Genomic DNA, 15,526 nt, shown 5'->3' with positions numbered 1-15,526 from the left:
AATTATGATACTAATTTGTATCATAGTTAATTTAATTACAATTAAAAAGGATAACTTATGTTGCCACAAATTCAAATTCAAATAAAAAGGTAATTTACATCATAATTAATTCTATTTCTATTAAAAAAAATGTAATGTGTGTCATCATTGATATAATTTGTATCATAATTAATTTAAGAATAATAAAGGTAATTGTAAAAAAAAAGTAACTTGTATCTATAATTAATAACAGATTTTTGGTAAAAATTTAACAATACAAAAACATGTTTTTGTTGTGTAAGAGGTGGTGGAAAAATTAAACAACAAAAATATAATTTTGTTGATAAAATACATAAAGAAATCATGTTTCTGTTTTGCAATCCCCTTACACAAATGAAACACAATTCCATTTTTTATTTTGTTAATGGAATTATGTTTCCTTGAAATTCAGAAAAAAAAAATAATTTAAAGCACATGTTGGGTGTAAATAGAAATTTTGGAGGCTAGAATAGCAGCTCTCTTGATAATTTTATAGACAAGCAGGCCGATATACTCAATGTTCCCAGAACTAATGTTTGCCTTTTCTTTTTCATTTTTCAAGGGTCAGCCCTCCACTGATTTTTGTCTATAATACATGATCCTTCACAATTATGTTCCAATCAAATTAAATGATAATGGATGTCAAATTTTTTTAAATATAGTTACATTATCAGAATACGAGCTAATTTTACACTTTTTTAGCCAGTAAATATCTCATGTCCAACGGATAGTTCATGTTCCTATTAAGGGAAGAAAATGCTCCTACAATTGCAATATCTAATAGATTTAATTCGTTTGATTAAAATTTAAAGGACTAAAATTGTATAATTGCATTACTTGAAAATCTAATTAGCGCAATTGAAACTCAAGAGACTAAAATCTCATCTTTACCATGTTGATGGAAATTCAATTGGTATAATACATAATAGAAGCTTGTGGAACTAAAATCTTAAAATTGTGATACCGAGGGAACAAAAAAAATTCAATTAAATCAAATTTTCAACTTATTTCACTAATTTATAAGCTTCTGCAACTAACTTATATCTAGTAGCTTATTATTTTTCATATTTATTCTTAATATTTTAATACAATTTCACATTTTAATTTTTATAACATTTATGGTTATTTTTATATTAAACTATTTATGTTGTGTTGTTTAATTTAATACTTTTTTTATAAAATATATGATATTTTATTTTTCCTAATTTGATTATATATTCCTTCAAGCCTTCACTATTAATATTCCATACAACACCCAAAAATTTTAAGATACAGTTTTATGAACACGAACCATTTCTTAAAAGAAAAGGGTAAATGATATGTAACTTGTAAACAAAAACAAAATACTTTTTTTAATGCACAAAGATAAAAAGACTATGTAATCAAAATTCTGACTATTGCAATTCAAAAGCATTAATATGAGCAAAGAAATAAAAATAAATTATTTTACTTATCATTTTATTTTAAAACATAGTTTAAAAGAAAGATTTTATTAAAGATTCATGTCAGTTAGATCTTTCGGTAGAAATTAGTCATCACCAAAACTCACACCAATGTCATTGTGACCCGAAAATTATATTTTAAATATTTTAGCTTTTTTCATATTATACTATTTTTTTAGTTATTAAATTTATAATAAAACATTTATTTTTAAAAAAAGGAAGAATTGTGAAAAAATCACCTAGAAAGATATTCAATTACCCTTTTTATAAAAAGGATTAATACACACTTGCTCAACAACACATCCAATGATTTTAACATATTTCAACCTTTAGCAAAATTTCTATAACAAATATAATCTTCTAACTAAGGCTATGTTTGGATCAAAGTTAAAAAAATTAATTTTGTGAACATTCCAATGCACAAAATGGAGAAGGAGAAATTGTTGTTTTGTGAGTTAAAATACTTTGATTTAATTATCCTTTTAATATTTATAGTTGTATTTTTTTTATAGAAAAAATAACTATCTTTGAGCTCCTATAATTTAAGATTTTTCATTTTTGTCTTTATAGTTTAATTCTTTTTACTTATTTTTTTCTCCAGTCAAGTGTTTACTAACGGTGTTTGACATGAACTTTACATGGTTCATTTAATCCATGTTTATTTTAAAAGATGCTGTACAAGAATTAAAAGAATTTTTTTAACTATAAGGATAAAAAAAAAATTAAAACAAACACTTTAATTTTTTTTTAATTACACATGTATGGTTTAATTTCAGATTAAGGATAACAAATTTAAAAATGTATCATAGAAAGTATAAAAAAATATATGAAAACATATTTGTTTTTTAAAAAATAATATCCCCAAATTAGTGGTGATACGGTCCGACTATATATGTTTTAAATATATATTAGTTGGATAATAATAATTAAAATTATTAAATGAGAACATAATATAATAATAATAATAAGTCATTTAATGACAATGTATTTTTCCGCAGGAATTATACCGAAAAGGGAAATCTCACCAATATCTGTTTTTACGTTTATATTTTTAAAAATATAACAAGTTTAGATGACTCGAGTTGATCTGAATCTATTTAAAAAGGGCATTAATTCAAGTACCACTTTGTCATAGTTAAGAGGCTCGAATCTTGTAGTTTTCCAAGTACGTTTTATAGGTTGATAAGCTTACCTAGAGGGCGGAAATTAAACTAACTTTTAGGACTTTAATGCTAATGCAGTTTGCTACTGATGATTTTGGTATAGACACATGTCATGCTTAGAAAGGTTTCACGCTTGGAGCATAATGGAGGTCGCAATCATTTTGTTTCTTATTTTTCATGCTTGAGTGTGTAAAAGTAATATGTTGGAAGTGTCGTAACTACTATTCAATCATTGGATGTTGTTGACCAAATGTGTCTTAGGAAAAAAAAAAAACAAAAACCAAAATGCCGAATGCATGATGTTTATTTAACTTAACTAAAGTAATTAAGTGGGATAAAGCACTAGCGAGAAGGTGGTGGAGTGCAAGTTTGAAATTTGTGTTAAATATCTTCAATACTAGTACTTTTCAATACGTTGATCAGCATGAAAATAACATTTTTATATTTCTGCATTTCTGATTATAAGTTTCTTTTAACTAATTTATGTGAGTATTTTAAAGCATAAAATTCACTGCTGACATTATTTCTGTTGCTTAATTAGCATGAGGATAGCTTATGCTTCTAGTTTTTAAAGCTCACTTGAATGGAACAACTAGGAAAGTTGCTATTATAAATTGTCGTTCCAGAAAACATGAAAGGTTACTCTCTTTTTTAGTTAATGTCCATCCGTAACAGACTAGCAGGGGAGTTTGAGTTTTTTTTAATCAAATGTTGTTGTTTGTTTGAAAGGACTAATTTTCCTTTTGACTTAAATATATAAAATAAGTTTCACGGTCACATGGTATAAGCGTAAACAAATGTATACTTTTAACTAATAAAAAAATTATCTTCCTATAATTTTGAAGATAATTATTTTAAAATTAACAAACTTACTATAGTCATATATAATTGAATAATGTTGTAAACATAATTAAATTTCGAGTATATTCTAATTAGATTCAGGTAAAATTTATAATTTAATAGACATATATTATTAATATAAAAATTAGATTGTCAACCAATAAAAACTCAATTTTATTATAACTTTTAAAGTACTATTGTTTTAATAAAATTAACAAATTTATCATTGTAATAGTTTATGATTAAATAAAAACATTTTTTTTATTCTTAGTGTGTATATTATTTATTTTAAAATTCAAACTTCGAGACAATCCTTTTGAAATCATGGCACACACACCTCCCACTGGATTTTCAACCACATATTCTTTGGGAAAATGGAAGGCCAACACGACAATGTTATATCTTTTTAAATAAATATGTATAATATTTTATTAATTATTTGAAGTATCCTAAATAAAAAACAATATAGGAGATATGTAGTTAAAAATTTGCTTAGGAGATGTTTGTTCCACAAATCATTTCTTTCAATTATGGAATATTTTTTACAAGAATATGACATGAAAATGTTATTTCGGGTATTTCAAAAAACATGTGATATATCTTGCAATAATTATTTTATTACCTCGTAATAAACATACAAATAAATTTTTCCAAACCGATAATTCCATGAATAAATAAATAATCTATAAAACAAACATTCTCTTATATTTTTTTTATGCTCGAGATAGAAATGTAAGAAAAAAAATTAATTGATTCCCTTTAAGAAAATCAGTTAACATCATTTAATGTTGATTGTCTTAATAAAAAAAATTTCCTAAAAAAAAATATAATTAAACGAAAACTATTTTATAGATATTAACATGAAATAGGAGATAAGTACTTAAAATTTGCTTATAATAGTTCATTACACATATTTTTTTCTTCTTATATTTTAGTATGAAAGTAATATATATATCTATATATATCTATATATATATATATATATATATATTAAAATAAAGCTAAGAGTTAAATTAAGTAAATATGTCATTTCAAATAACTTTTATTCAGAAGTGAAATCTAAAAATTAAATTTTAAATTTTGACAAAGTATATCAAATTTACAAAATTTTATACAATCTTAAAGTTAATTGATAGTACTTTATTATTCCACTTTATTTTAATACTTGATCGTTATTGGAAATATAAATACGTAAATATTACTTTTAAGTTTTTCAGGAATCTTAGACAAATCTTGAATTTTTATGTTTGATATGCATAGTTTTAAAATTATTCACATGAATCACTTTTTAATTGAGTTGGATTGTGATTCTCATTAAAACATTCCATGGAGGGGATGGAAATCCAACTTTCTCAAGTTAAAAAAAGAGTTTTTTTTTGTAGTAAAAATAATTAAAATTTTCTATATTACTCTTATTAAGTCATTTGATTTGATAAACATTTAAAATATTTGGTAAATATATCATATTAATATTTGATTCCCAAAAATATTGTCCAGAATATTTATGACAAATCAAACAAATTATAATTATTCTTGGGAATCATGATTTTTAGGTAATTTTTTTCTTTGTATCAAACGTTACAAATATTTAAATTCATATATAAAATTATTGTGACAATATCACATAAATTAATGATCAGTGATTAAAAGTAATATAATTCAATTTTAATAAGAATGATTAAAATAATTATTTTAGTGAATTTGACACTTAATATCCCTTGAGCAATCTGGCTAGCTAGCTATCAACTTTTCATTTATGTGATTGTGTGAGAATGAAAGAGGAAAGATTCCAACTGTCTAGGCACGATTGGGTTAGACAACGCATTACACCCATCATTGGTATCACAAAATTGGTGCCGCTCCACCGCTTTATGCACGACAGCCTTTTTTGGCCCTAATTAAAACCTTCCAAAGGATGGACCCAATGTCGATGCTAAAGTTAAGTTTTTTTTCTTCTTATCTTGTATTAAAAACAATTATGTTAGAATAATCATGTTTGAGTTAAATAAAATATAATTTTTTTAACTAAATTAAAATAATCTCATACTAACTAAATAATGGGTTGAATAATTATTAAGTTCGATTATTGGAGGTTCTTCTTGCCGTCAACTTTTTACCGCTTTGCATCTGTTTTCATTTACACCACTTCTCGCTATATTTATCTAACCAACCAAATTCCTCACTTAAATTGGACAATTAATTTTATGTTCTAGGACATTCTCTCCCAAATGGGTAATCAATTAGTAATAATATTCCACGTGTAATTAAATAATAAAAAATCAATTAGGTGTTAATAATATTAATGTAATTAAAGATAAGTGTTTGACCCCTGGGTAAGGAGATGGGTCAGGTAGTAGTACCACACCACCTTTGAGGCCTCGATCTGCGTGTGGTGTTTGATAGAGCATACAGTTAGAAGGAATTCTAATTCTTCCTCCGCAAAGGGAGGGGACAACGAAAGAAACGACACAACTACCAAGTTGACTCCTTAATAATATCCAATCATGGTGACACGCTTTTTGTTGTTGCCTCAAGAAGCTGCACTCAAAAAAACTTGCTTTTCCCAATAACATCTGTCACCCTTTTAGATATTCCATCCATCCATCTATCTATCTATCTATTTCTTCTTAATTTTAGCAAATTGCCAGTTTAAGCAAAAGAAATATCTTTTCCCGTTTTCATCGTTGTAAATGGTTTTGCATCTGTTGGGGCTGATGGAGAAGGTTTGATGCCATCAATCCTCTCCCGGAAACCACATATTCCCATTCTGGGTTTTGATCCTTCCGAGTTTAAGGTTGTGGGATTTTCATGCTTTTGTGATATGCTGATGTGGGTTGGGTAATTTGGAAGGTGATTAATGGTTAATGGTTGTTCCTCTCCAATCGTTATTTGAAAGGAATTGTTGGAAGTTGGTGTTTGTCAGGTTCACAGTATCCGCTTGGCAAATTGAAATAGAATAGAGATTCTTCCAAAGGTACAATTTTTTTTTTTTTTGTAAGTATGTATTGTATAATAATAGTTTGGTGTTGTTGTTCGGTTTCTCGAAGTTCACGAAGGGTTGAACCAATCTGTAAAAAAAAAAAATTGATTTTTTAATATTTAAATGAACAGTTTGAGAGTTGGCAACTCATTGGTTGCGCAGAGTTGAAGAGTTGTGGACAAAACTACTGGAACCTGTTTTCCATCTCTCTCGAGAATTATGTGGGGCTTTGAATGTTACAACCAATTCCTTCCGATGCGTGAGAAAATTTAATTTAGTTGTTGCTGTTGGTTGGTTTGGTGAATGGAATGAACCTTTTGACAGAGAACAAGATCTCTCCAACAAGCCTTTTTATTATTTCAGAATTTAGGATTGTTTAAGGTTTGATGATTTCGTGTCGGGGGTGTTTGTCCAAAAGGGAATTTGAGGCCTTTTGATGAGGCTGTGAAGAGACCCACTGCTTCCAATTTCCCGAATAGTGTTTTTGTCGTGATTTCTGAGGGACATGAAGTTTCTGAGCCTGGTGGGGAATTCTTTTGGATGTTCTGCATCTGGTGAGCGCTTAGTTTCTGCAGCCAGAGATGGGGATGTTCAAGAAGCCAAGGCCTTATTGGAATATAACCCTCGTCTTGCAAGGTATTCCACTTTCGGAGTTCGCAATTCCCCTTTGCATTATTCTGCAGCTCATGGCCACCATGAGGTACTTGATTCAATGCACTCCATCTCTTTGTATCATGTTTTGCAATTCTTTTCAAAATATCTATTGTCTTTTGCGTTGACGTAGATAGTGTATCTGTTACTTGAGTCCGGAGTTGATATCAATCTCAGGAATTATCGCGGTCAGGTAATCCATGTTGTTTTGTTTGAATGTCTCTTAAATTCAATTCACAATATTTACATGCCATATCACATGAACGGGTCATTTTTTTCTTAATTTTCAAACTTTGTACCATTAACAGACTGCATTGATGCAAGCTTGTCAACATGGTCACTGGGAGGTGGTTCAGACCCTGGTTATTTTTAATGCCAATGTATGATCGTTACTAGCAACCAATTTTGTTGTATATTTTGATAAAAATCAGATAAATTCTTGAGTTGTAAAACATTGTCTATTGCATTGGATTGCAGATCCATAAAGCTGATTACCTAAATGGAGGTACTGCCCTTCACTTGGCTGCTTTGAATGGCCATACCCGGTGCATTCGGCTCATCCTCGCTGACTATATACCTAGCGTCCCTAACTTTTGGAATGCATTACAGACAGGTGATCATAAATCAATCTCAGAATTTGATCAAAGGTACTCTGTCTCTCACTCAAAGGTCCCATTGCATTCTTCCACTATGGCAATGAGTTAATTTTGTCTTTAAATGGTTGCATACAAAGTGGTCTCTGCGAGGTGATTAACAGAACTGCTGATGGAGGCATCACTGCTCTGCATATGGCAGCATTAAATGGGCATGTTGAAAGTGTACAGTTACTCTTGGACTTGGGAGCTTCTGTGTCCGAGGTTACTGTGGAGGATGGAACTACCATTGACTTAATTGGTAATTGTTTGGCATTTTCTAGTTCATGTGATAAAATGATGTCAAATATTTGCTTTGGAAAGTCAGCATTTATGCATAAGTAGATTGACATTTCTATTATCTGCTGATTGTTTCCATACCCGTTCCTGTTCCTCCCTATTCTCTATTTTTCTTCTTCCAATTTTTTGGTTTGTTATGAAACCTACATAGCCAGGTCATTTCTCACTAAAATTTCAACATTTCCATTTCTTGTTTCTTGAATAAATTTACTATTTGCTTGGTTGAACTGAAAATGAGCAAGTGAAAACTTTATATTAAAAGTTACCACAAAAATTTGGAGGATTTGAAACTAAACTACAACACATTTACATTCTAATTCCAGAACTCATGACCTCTCCTATAGCTTGAAAGTGAGCTGAAATGATATTTTACCCACTTGCTATGCAAGGACCATAGATTGTAAATCAAAAGCTTTCCATATCATTCCACATTATTTTCCTCTTTATCTTTTAAGCTTAGCCTTATTGTTCTTCCATCTCTTTTTAAACCTCATCAGTATGGTTGTGAGTCAGTATCAAATATACATTTATCAAATTCTATCAGATAGAGATTTGGGTTAGATGTTCTTCCTTCTACTATATTGGAGAAATTTCAATTTCTATTCGCCCATAAAGTCCTCATGTTTAAAGTTGACCTCCCTTGTGCAGAGTACACTTATAAACAATAACATAGATTAAAAGATATTTAGAAATTAGAACATATTGCATCCGGTAATTTTGGGCTAATTTAATTAGTTTCACTTCTAATAACTGTTGTCCATACTTATCTGCAGGTTCTGGAAGCACTCCACTCCATTATGCTGCATGTGGTGGAAATCAACAATGTTGTCAAGTGTGTATCTATTTTCCTTTAGAAGAAAACTATACTTTTGCTACTGAAAGTATATTACTCTTCTTGCTAGTCAGCATATTGAAGTTCCTTTCTTTTTATTTTTTATTTTTTTTTATTTTGTGTGTTATTGTTTGGTTCAGCTGTTGATTGCCAAGGGTGCCAATCTGACTGCTGAGAATGCAAATGGGTAGGTATCTACATGTGTCTTTTACTTTTGAGATGTGATGACTTTATCTTACTGCCTGGCATGGTATAGATATCCTGCTACCCTGCCTTCTAGTCTATAAAAAACTTAAAGCAAATTCAATCAATAGCTTCCTTGGCTTTTGACCAGAAGCTCAAATTTATTCTTGAAGATCTCGGTCAGACTATCCATGTTTCTGAGTTTTATTGTGGCTTTTTTATGGAGTTGTGCTGTAAAAATTCGCCACATATATCCGTTTTTTTTTGTCTTTGGCAATAATAATTGGAGTATTGAATAGCTTATCACCTTGAAGTTTAAATGCCATCTTCATCACTATATTAGGAATTCTATCTAGTATTATCTATTTGACTTGCATTTGCAAGGGCCTGTTCTTTTGTCATTACAACTTGATACGAGGATCATAGTGTTCTCTGGCTGTAATCTTTTCAAGAATCCTTTGGTCTCTGCTGTCTAATTGCAATAAAAATCAATTGAACAGTCAAAAGTATAGTACCCGTAATGCTATGTTGCATTTGAATAAAGCAACTTGAGATTGATGTTGTCTAAAACTTTGTATGTCTTTGATGGGATTTGCGTTTACCCCTATGATTTTTGTTTTGAAGATGGACCCCCTTGATGGTTGCTCGTTCTTGGCATAGAGACTGGCTTGAGGACATCTTAAAAACACCTCCAGCAGACCCCTTACAAGTTCTTCCTTCTCCATATATATCTCTTCCACTTATGAGCATTGTGCGAATTGCTAGGTACGTGTGTCAGTCCTATCCTCTAATCACTTCAACCAATTTCTTCCTATCAGGGTTTGTGTAATATATTTGGTGCTATCTCCGTTGCTCCACATTGGGAGAACCACTTAAAAATTAATGTTTTCCTAGGAATTAGCGTCAATTTATTTTCGTAAGCTCAATTCTTTCCATTAATTTGTCCAGTCTGCCGCTGACTTCAAATCAACTAGCAAGGTGGATTTATCTTATCATGCTTTGAATGCAGTGTCTAGCATGATTTTTCAACAGTCTTGATGGAAAGAATTTTTATTTCATTGATGGTTTGTTATGTCATTATGTTTCTAAGTACGCACGTTTAGTGTTTTTCAGGTACATTAATTTCATTTTATATCCATCATCTTTGACATCACTGGGAAACATGCTTTGATCTTCTTTTGTAGTATACACCAAATAGCCAGGGATATATTATTCTTCAGTCAAATTTTGTCTCGAGTGCTCTATCAAACAATCTACCCTTATCTTGTCCTTACAATGAATTAGCTCATTTTCTGTTTTTATCGAGTTATTCATTCCATGAATGTAGATACACTACCAATATTTGTGCACACATTTTTCCACAGCAAATACTACATCTTGAGATTACAGAGCAAAATTAGCATAAACTTGTATCAGCACTTGATTTGATTTAGCCAGTTAACTATAATCTCAAATTGTTGTATTCTAATGATTTCTAATATTGCTCCTCCCCGCTTTTTGTTTCTGTTGTGATCAACCTTGACAGAGAATGTGGATGGAGGACAAATGATTTAGCACCATGCTTAGATCCATGCGCTGTTTGTTTGGAAAGGAAATGTACGGTCGCTGTAGAAGGTATACTCTTAAATTGACAAACAAACGTATGTATTTTGGCTAGTATAAATGCTGGATATATGGTAATACAATTGGTGTAGAGAATGATGGAGCCTTTTTTTTTAGCAAAAGGTTAGAGTTATGGTTAAATTTTTGCGGTGGAAAAATTTTATTTTGTAGGAAACATAACGTAATTACCAGACATGAAAGGCCGTATTCTCAAAATGTTCTAGTTTTAATTTCTAGTCATTTAATTTTCACCAACACCTTTACATGTATAAAGTATAAACATCAATCTTCGTTTTGGTTTTTGGATTTTATAAGTGGTAGCTCCTAGAAATGATATATAATGGTTCACTTTATACGGGTTGCAATTGTGTGTACTCATGAAATCAATTCTACAGTTTGCATGGTGTATTCCAATGTGCCACTAGAAATTAGAAACAGATAGAAGCCATGACCCTAGTCCCAAAGGATGCTTGTGATGTTAGATCAGTAATTGCTAGCCTCGAGTTAATGTTTTGTGGTTTCATGCATAATAAATCCATACATCTAATGCTGTGATGCATGCAGGTTGTGATCACGAGTTCTGCACACAATGTGCCTTGTATCTTTGTTCTACAAACTCTACTTCAACAACCACAACAGGACCCCCAGGTTCAATTGCATGCCCTCTCTGCAGGCACGGCATAGTCTCATTTGTGAAGCTTCCAGACGCAAGACCACTACACAAGGAAATGCAAAGGACATCAAACTTGTCCCTAACATTTTGCACATGTTCAAGTGAGGTATTAGGGGATTCCAGTGACATGACCACCCCATTTTGCAAACCAACTTCCCGTGGATCCAAAAATTCTTCCCCTTCAAGATCATTTCGCTCCATTAGCTGCCAAGGGTTCCCCTCATTCAGAATGAACCCCAGCCTTTGCTTGGGAGCAGATGTTAGCCCCTCCTTAGTGCCTTGCACTGTGGGCAGAAACGTGAGGAACCACTTGGCAAGGTGTTCTGGTTCCAGTTTCAGACGATCATCTTCTCAAACAGAAAGAAGGAAGTCATCATGGTTTTGTTCCCTCAATCAATCTGTTGACACAGGCAGTGGATGCTGATTACATTTTGGTCTTTTTCTTTCTCACCCCAACATTATACCCCATGATTCCAAATATCATCCACTGTTCACTACATTTCTACATTGATTGTAAATACCAAGCCCAATTGTTTTCAGCTGGGACAAATTTCTTTTTTGGCAACATATTTCACAACACAATTTCTACAAGACTCATGCTTGGTGCACGTAAATGCAAACTGCTCTATGTGGAATTCATGGCTTATAATTATCAAATAGCAAACCTGTAAACTAGTTGAAGGAAAAATCGTATTGTTTGTGATCATGGCTTGTAATTATCATACGTTCTGCTTGAAATTTGGACCAAAGACTAATGCTCTTTGCACATGGAGAAAGCCACAGGTGATGTTAGCTGCACGTCACAATTTCATTAAAGTTGGCTAAGGGGCCAGAAGCTCAGAACCTAAAGACAGCATTGATGCCTTAATAATTCAGTTTTCAGTAACACAATAAATCTGTGCCAGCAAGTCTTAGGAATTATGGGCAACAATTGGACCCACAAGGCCACGTGCAGATATTTATTGTCACCGTTGGGTAGCCTCTTTTCGCAGAAATTGCAAACCTAAACAACATAGAAGCTAAATATACTATGAAATAGAACGAAATAAGCACAAGATGTTTCCACTTTACCTTACTAGAGTTCTGACTTTCTTCATGTATGCGTTTATGTTTCTACTTATTTCTGTTCATTGTATTACCGTTCTCAAACAAGTTATTATATAATTAAGACCGGTCTCATTTCATCGCAGAAACCTATTATATGATAATCCTTTTCTTCTGTGCTTACAATCAACTTAGAAATATGATTTACAGTAACAAGTTGAAAATTATGAACGTGAATATCAACGGAAAAAATGTTCTTAACAAGCGATCATATATGTCCGTTATTTAGATAGTGCAGCTTTTGCTCAAACGTAAAATGTAAAACAACATAACAAAAGAAGGATCATAAGAGAGAGATCTATCTGTAAACTTTATAACATTATATAATGACGATGATTACATGGAAATATCACCAAGTCACTTGATTAAAGCTCAGGAGGAATAGCTTAAATATATTAAGATGGAATTAACTGACATGATGAAGAAAAAAACTTAACCTAAGAAGAAGAGAAAGGGTGGTTATATTAAACAAATTAAGATAAAAAAGCCTTGCAAGATCAAGAAAAAGATAACAAGAAAAATGCCGGGAAAGAGAAGATGAAAATAAAAAAATTTGGAAAAAAAAAACTAAAAAACAAGCTCAGTCAGGATATCGCCATGAAAACCTATTACAAGCTTCATTCTCCATATGCTGCAGTAGAGAACACCAAGGAATCTCGTTGCACTGCATTGTGACGGTAGTAGGACATGCTTGATGCCATTTGTGAGAGATTCTTGAGCAGTTTAGGAGCAAGAGCATATTAAGTAAGAAGTGACCAGTTTGTAACAAAATGTTACGTAAGGACAAGGTGATGTTTATAGGCGTAGCTGTGATATGATATAAAAGGGCAAGTGAGGGGTGCATGGTGAGAAGATTGATGGAGTTTATATAGTGAAAAGAGAAGTTGAAATAAATGAAAATAAGGGACTTCTGACATTCCAAAAACGTTGTTGTTTCAGTGAAGTTTGAAGAAAAAGGATGAGGTTAGTGGACCCAAAAACTGTGAATTGATGGGATTTAAAAAACCCTTTTTTTCCCTTGTTCTAGCTTTGTCTTTCTCTGATCCCTTACAGCGAGAAGTCTTGATTATAAATCAGATAAAAATGGCGACTGATTTGAGAGAAGAAAGGATAAAGTACAGTACTGCAGTGACAAGCAACGTGACTTAACCATATTTCTCTGCCTCACTCTTCTGTTCTCTAATCTTTTACCTCCTCAGTCACGTAAATTCAAAAGCATATATACGAAGCATGGGAATTCGGACTCAAATTTCCAATAAAGGGAAACAAGTTAAAACAGTATGGAGCCTGCAATCAATTCTCTCACAGGGTAAAAGTGAATATCAATCAAACATATAACTCTGATGACAAGAGAAAAATTAACAGAAAAGAATACACCCTCTTCGTCCAATCTACTAATTTTTACCTTTATTATTATAACTCACTTTTTTTCTCTCTTTAATTCATTCTTTTTTATTCACATGTCAAATATTATTTAAGGTTCTATATTAAGAAAAAAAATAATACTATTTACAGTTTTACACACTATTCCTTACAAATCACCTCACTCGCTATCTTCACCAATCAACTATCAAATCAATTTAACTAATTAACAGTTTAGCTACATTCAATGATTTAACTACCTGCAATTAATTATAGTTCTTAAGTTTTTGTGGTAAGTATAGATATAGTTAAATTAAACATGTTTAATAGTTTTTTGTTGACAAACTTTGGAGATATAGGACCTTAATATATCTACAAGTATATGGGACGAATAATAGTATTGACCAAGCTTACATGCATGCCATGCATGTGCACAAATCAATAAATAACTTTAATTTGTACGTTCGCAAACATGAAGCGTACAACTGTCTATTGGCTATGTAAACATATTCAAATTGAAATGTTAATTATGGATTTAGTTAAACTAATTTTCAAAATATATTTTAACACTAAAGGTGATTAACTAGATCTCCTAACAAAAATTAATCTTCAGTTATAGATTCGATTAATTTAATTTTTAAAGTATATTTTAACACTGAAAGTGATCAACTAATTTTTACAATAAAAAATAATTATTGATGAAATTAACATATAGATAATTCATATTAATAACATGATTGAAAAAACTTAATATATAGAAAATGATGTGCATGTGTTCAGTGGCTAGGCAACTCACATGAGACCATGTGTATACATTACTGTTAGTGTTTGATAAGATAGATATAGTTACTATAACATGGTACGGTATAGTTGACATATAATTATTTTTTAAATATGTGGAGAAAGGTTTAATCATCAGTCTGTGTATGCTAAAAAACATTTTTTTAAAAAAGACCAACCCGTATGTCCAAAAATAATGTTTGCCTTGTGGCCGAGGAATACTCAAAGGCACCCAAGAAAGTAAGGTATATATATAACCAATAATTTTGTCATTATAGATGAGAAAGAAGTTGATAGTATTGTGTATCGGTTCCAGAACTTTTACTTCCCACGATGACTTTATATACATATGACCTAATTGTCGTAAAGGATTTGCAAGCATCCTGCTGCATCAACTTGGAGTTTTCAGCCAGAACACTGCATCAAAATAAATATATACATAGAAATCTCACTGCATTTTGAACGGCATAAGCTTTATAAAGCATGAAACTGATAACATGCAGGTCCTACAATGATAATGATAACCCCAGGGGCTTCGCTTTTGTTCCATCCAAGATGTAGTTGGGGTGACTGATTAATTATAAACTTGCTTTTAAACGGTGTTGAATTCATAAATTTAATTTTTTAAAAATATTCGTATTTTAAATTTAATTCTTTTTAAAATGGCCAATTCGTCATAAAACAATATATAAAATTTTCGAGTTAAAACGAAGTTTCTGTCTCACTTTCAACCACATAACCAAATATTAACAGTATGTTTTGTTCAGGGTATAGAAAAAGTTGCGGTACCATGTGAAATATTTTTGTTTTGGAAAAAAAATATTTCCAGTGGCAAATTGTTTTGTTTACTGTAAAAAAAGGAGTTAAAGCAAACAAGTTATATATAAAATATCTGTTTGGTTTCATTTGTATTAAAAAATTATTTTTTTAGTGAACATACGTGAGAGTTCTAGCAAATATAGTT

At 31.0% G+C, this 15,526-nt stretch overlaps 1 protein-coding gene across 2 annotated transcripts; it reads left to right on the top strand.

Moving 5' to 3' along the window:
* Nucleotides 1-5,791: 5,791 nt before the first annotated feature.
* LOC114382178 (E3 ubiquitin-protein ligase XBAT32-like) lies at nucleotides 5,792-12,054 on the top strand. 2 transcript variants are annotated; one of them, XM_028341422.1, is made up of 11 exons: nucleotides 5,792-6,437; nucleotides 6,575-7,143; nucleotides 7,228-7,287; nucleotides 7,403-7,474; nucleotides 7,572-7,741; nucleotides 7,828-7,988; nucleotides 8,800-8,858; nucleotides 8,999-9,045; nucleotides 9,666-9,806; nucleotides 10,567-10,655; nucleotides 11,208-12,054. In XM_028341422.1, exons 2-11 carry the CDS (start codon nucleotides 6,949-6,951, stop codon nucleotides 11,738-11,740), a joined length of 1,527 nt encoding a protein of 508 aa, XP_028197223.1. In that variant the 5' UTR covers nucleotides 5,792-6,437; nucleotides 6,575-6,948; the 3' UTR covers nucleotides 11,741-12,054. The 2 variants fall into 2 exon arrangements, with proteins under 2 accessions (XP_028197223.1, XP_028197224.1); XM_028341423.1 differs by lacking the exon at nucleotides 5,792-6,437 and having other exon boundaries at nucleotides 6,948-7,079.
* The last annotated feature ends 3,472 nt before the right edge of the window (nucleotides 12,055-15,526 follow it).

This window comes from Glycine soja, chromosome 13 (genome assembly GCF_004193775.1).
Source record: "Glycine soja cultivar W05 chromosome 13, ASM419377v2, whole genome shotgun sequence".
Lineage (NCBI taxonomy): Eukaryota > Viridiplantae > Streptophyta > Magnoliopsida > Fabales > Fabaceae > Glycine > Glycine soja.
The sequence above is the reverse complement of the archived record's forward strand: the minus strand, read 5'-3'. Positions and strand labels throughout refer to the sequence as shown.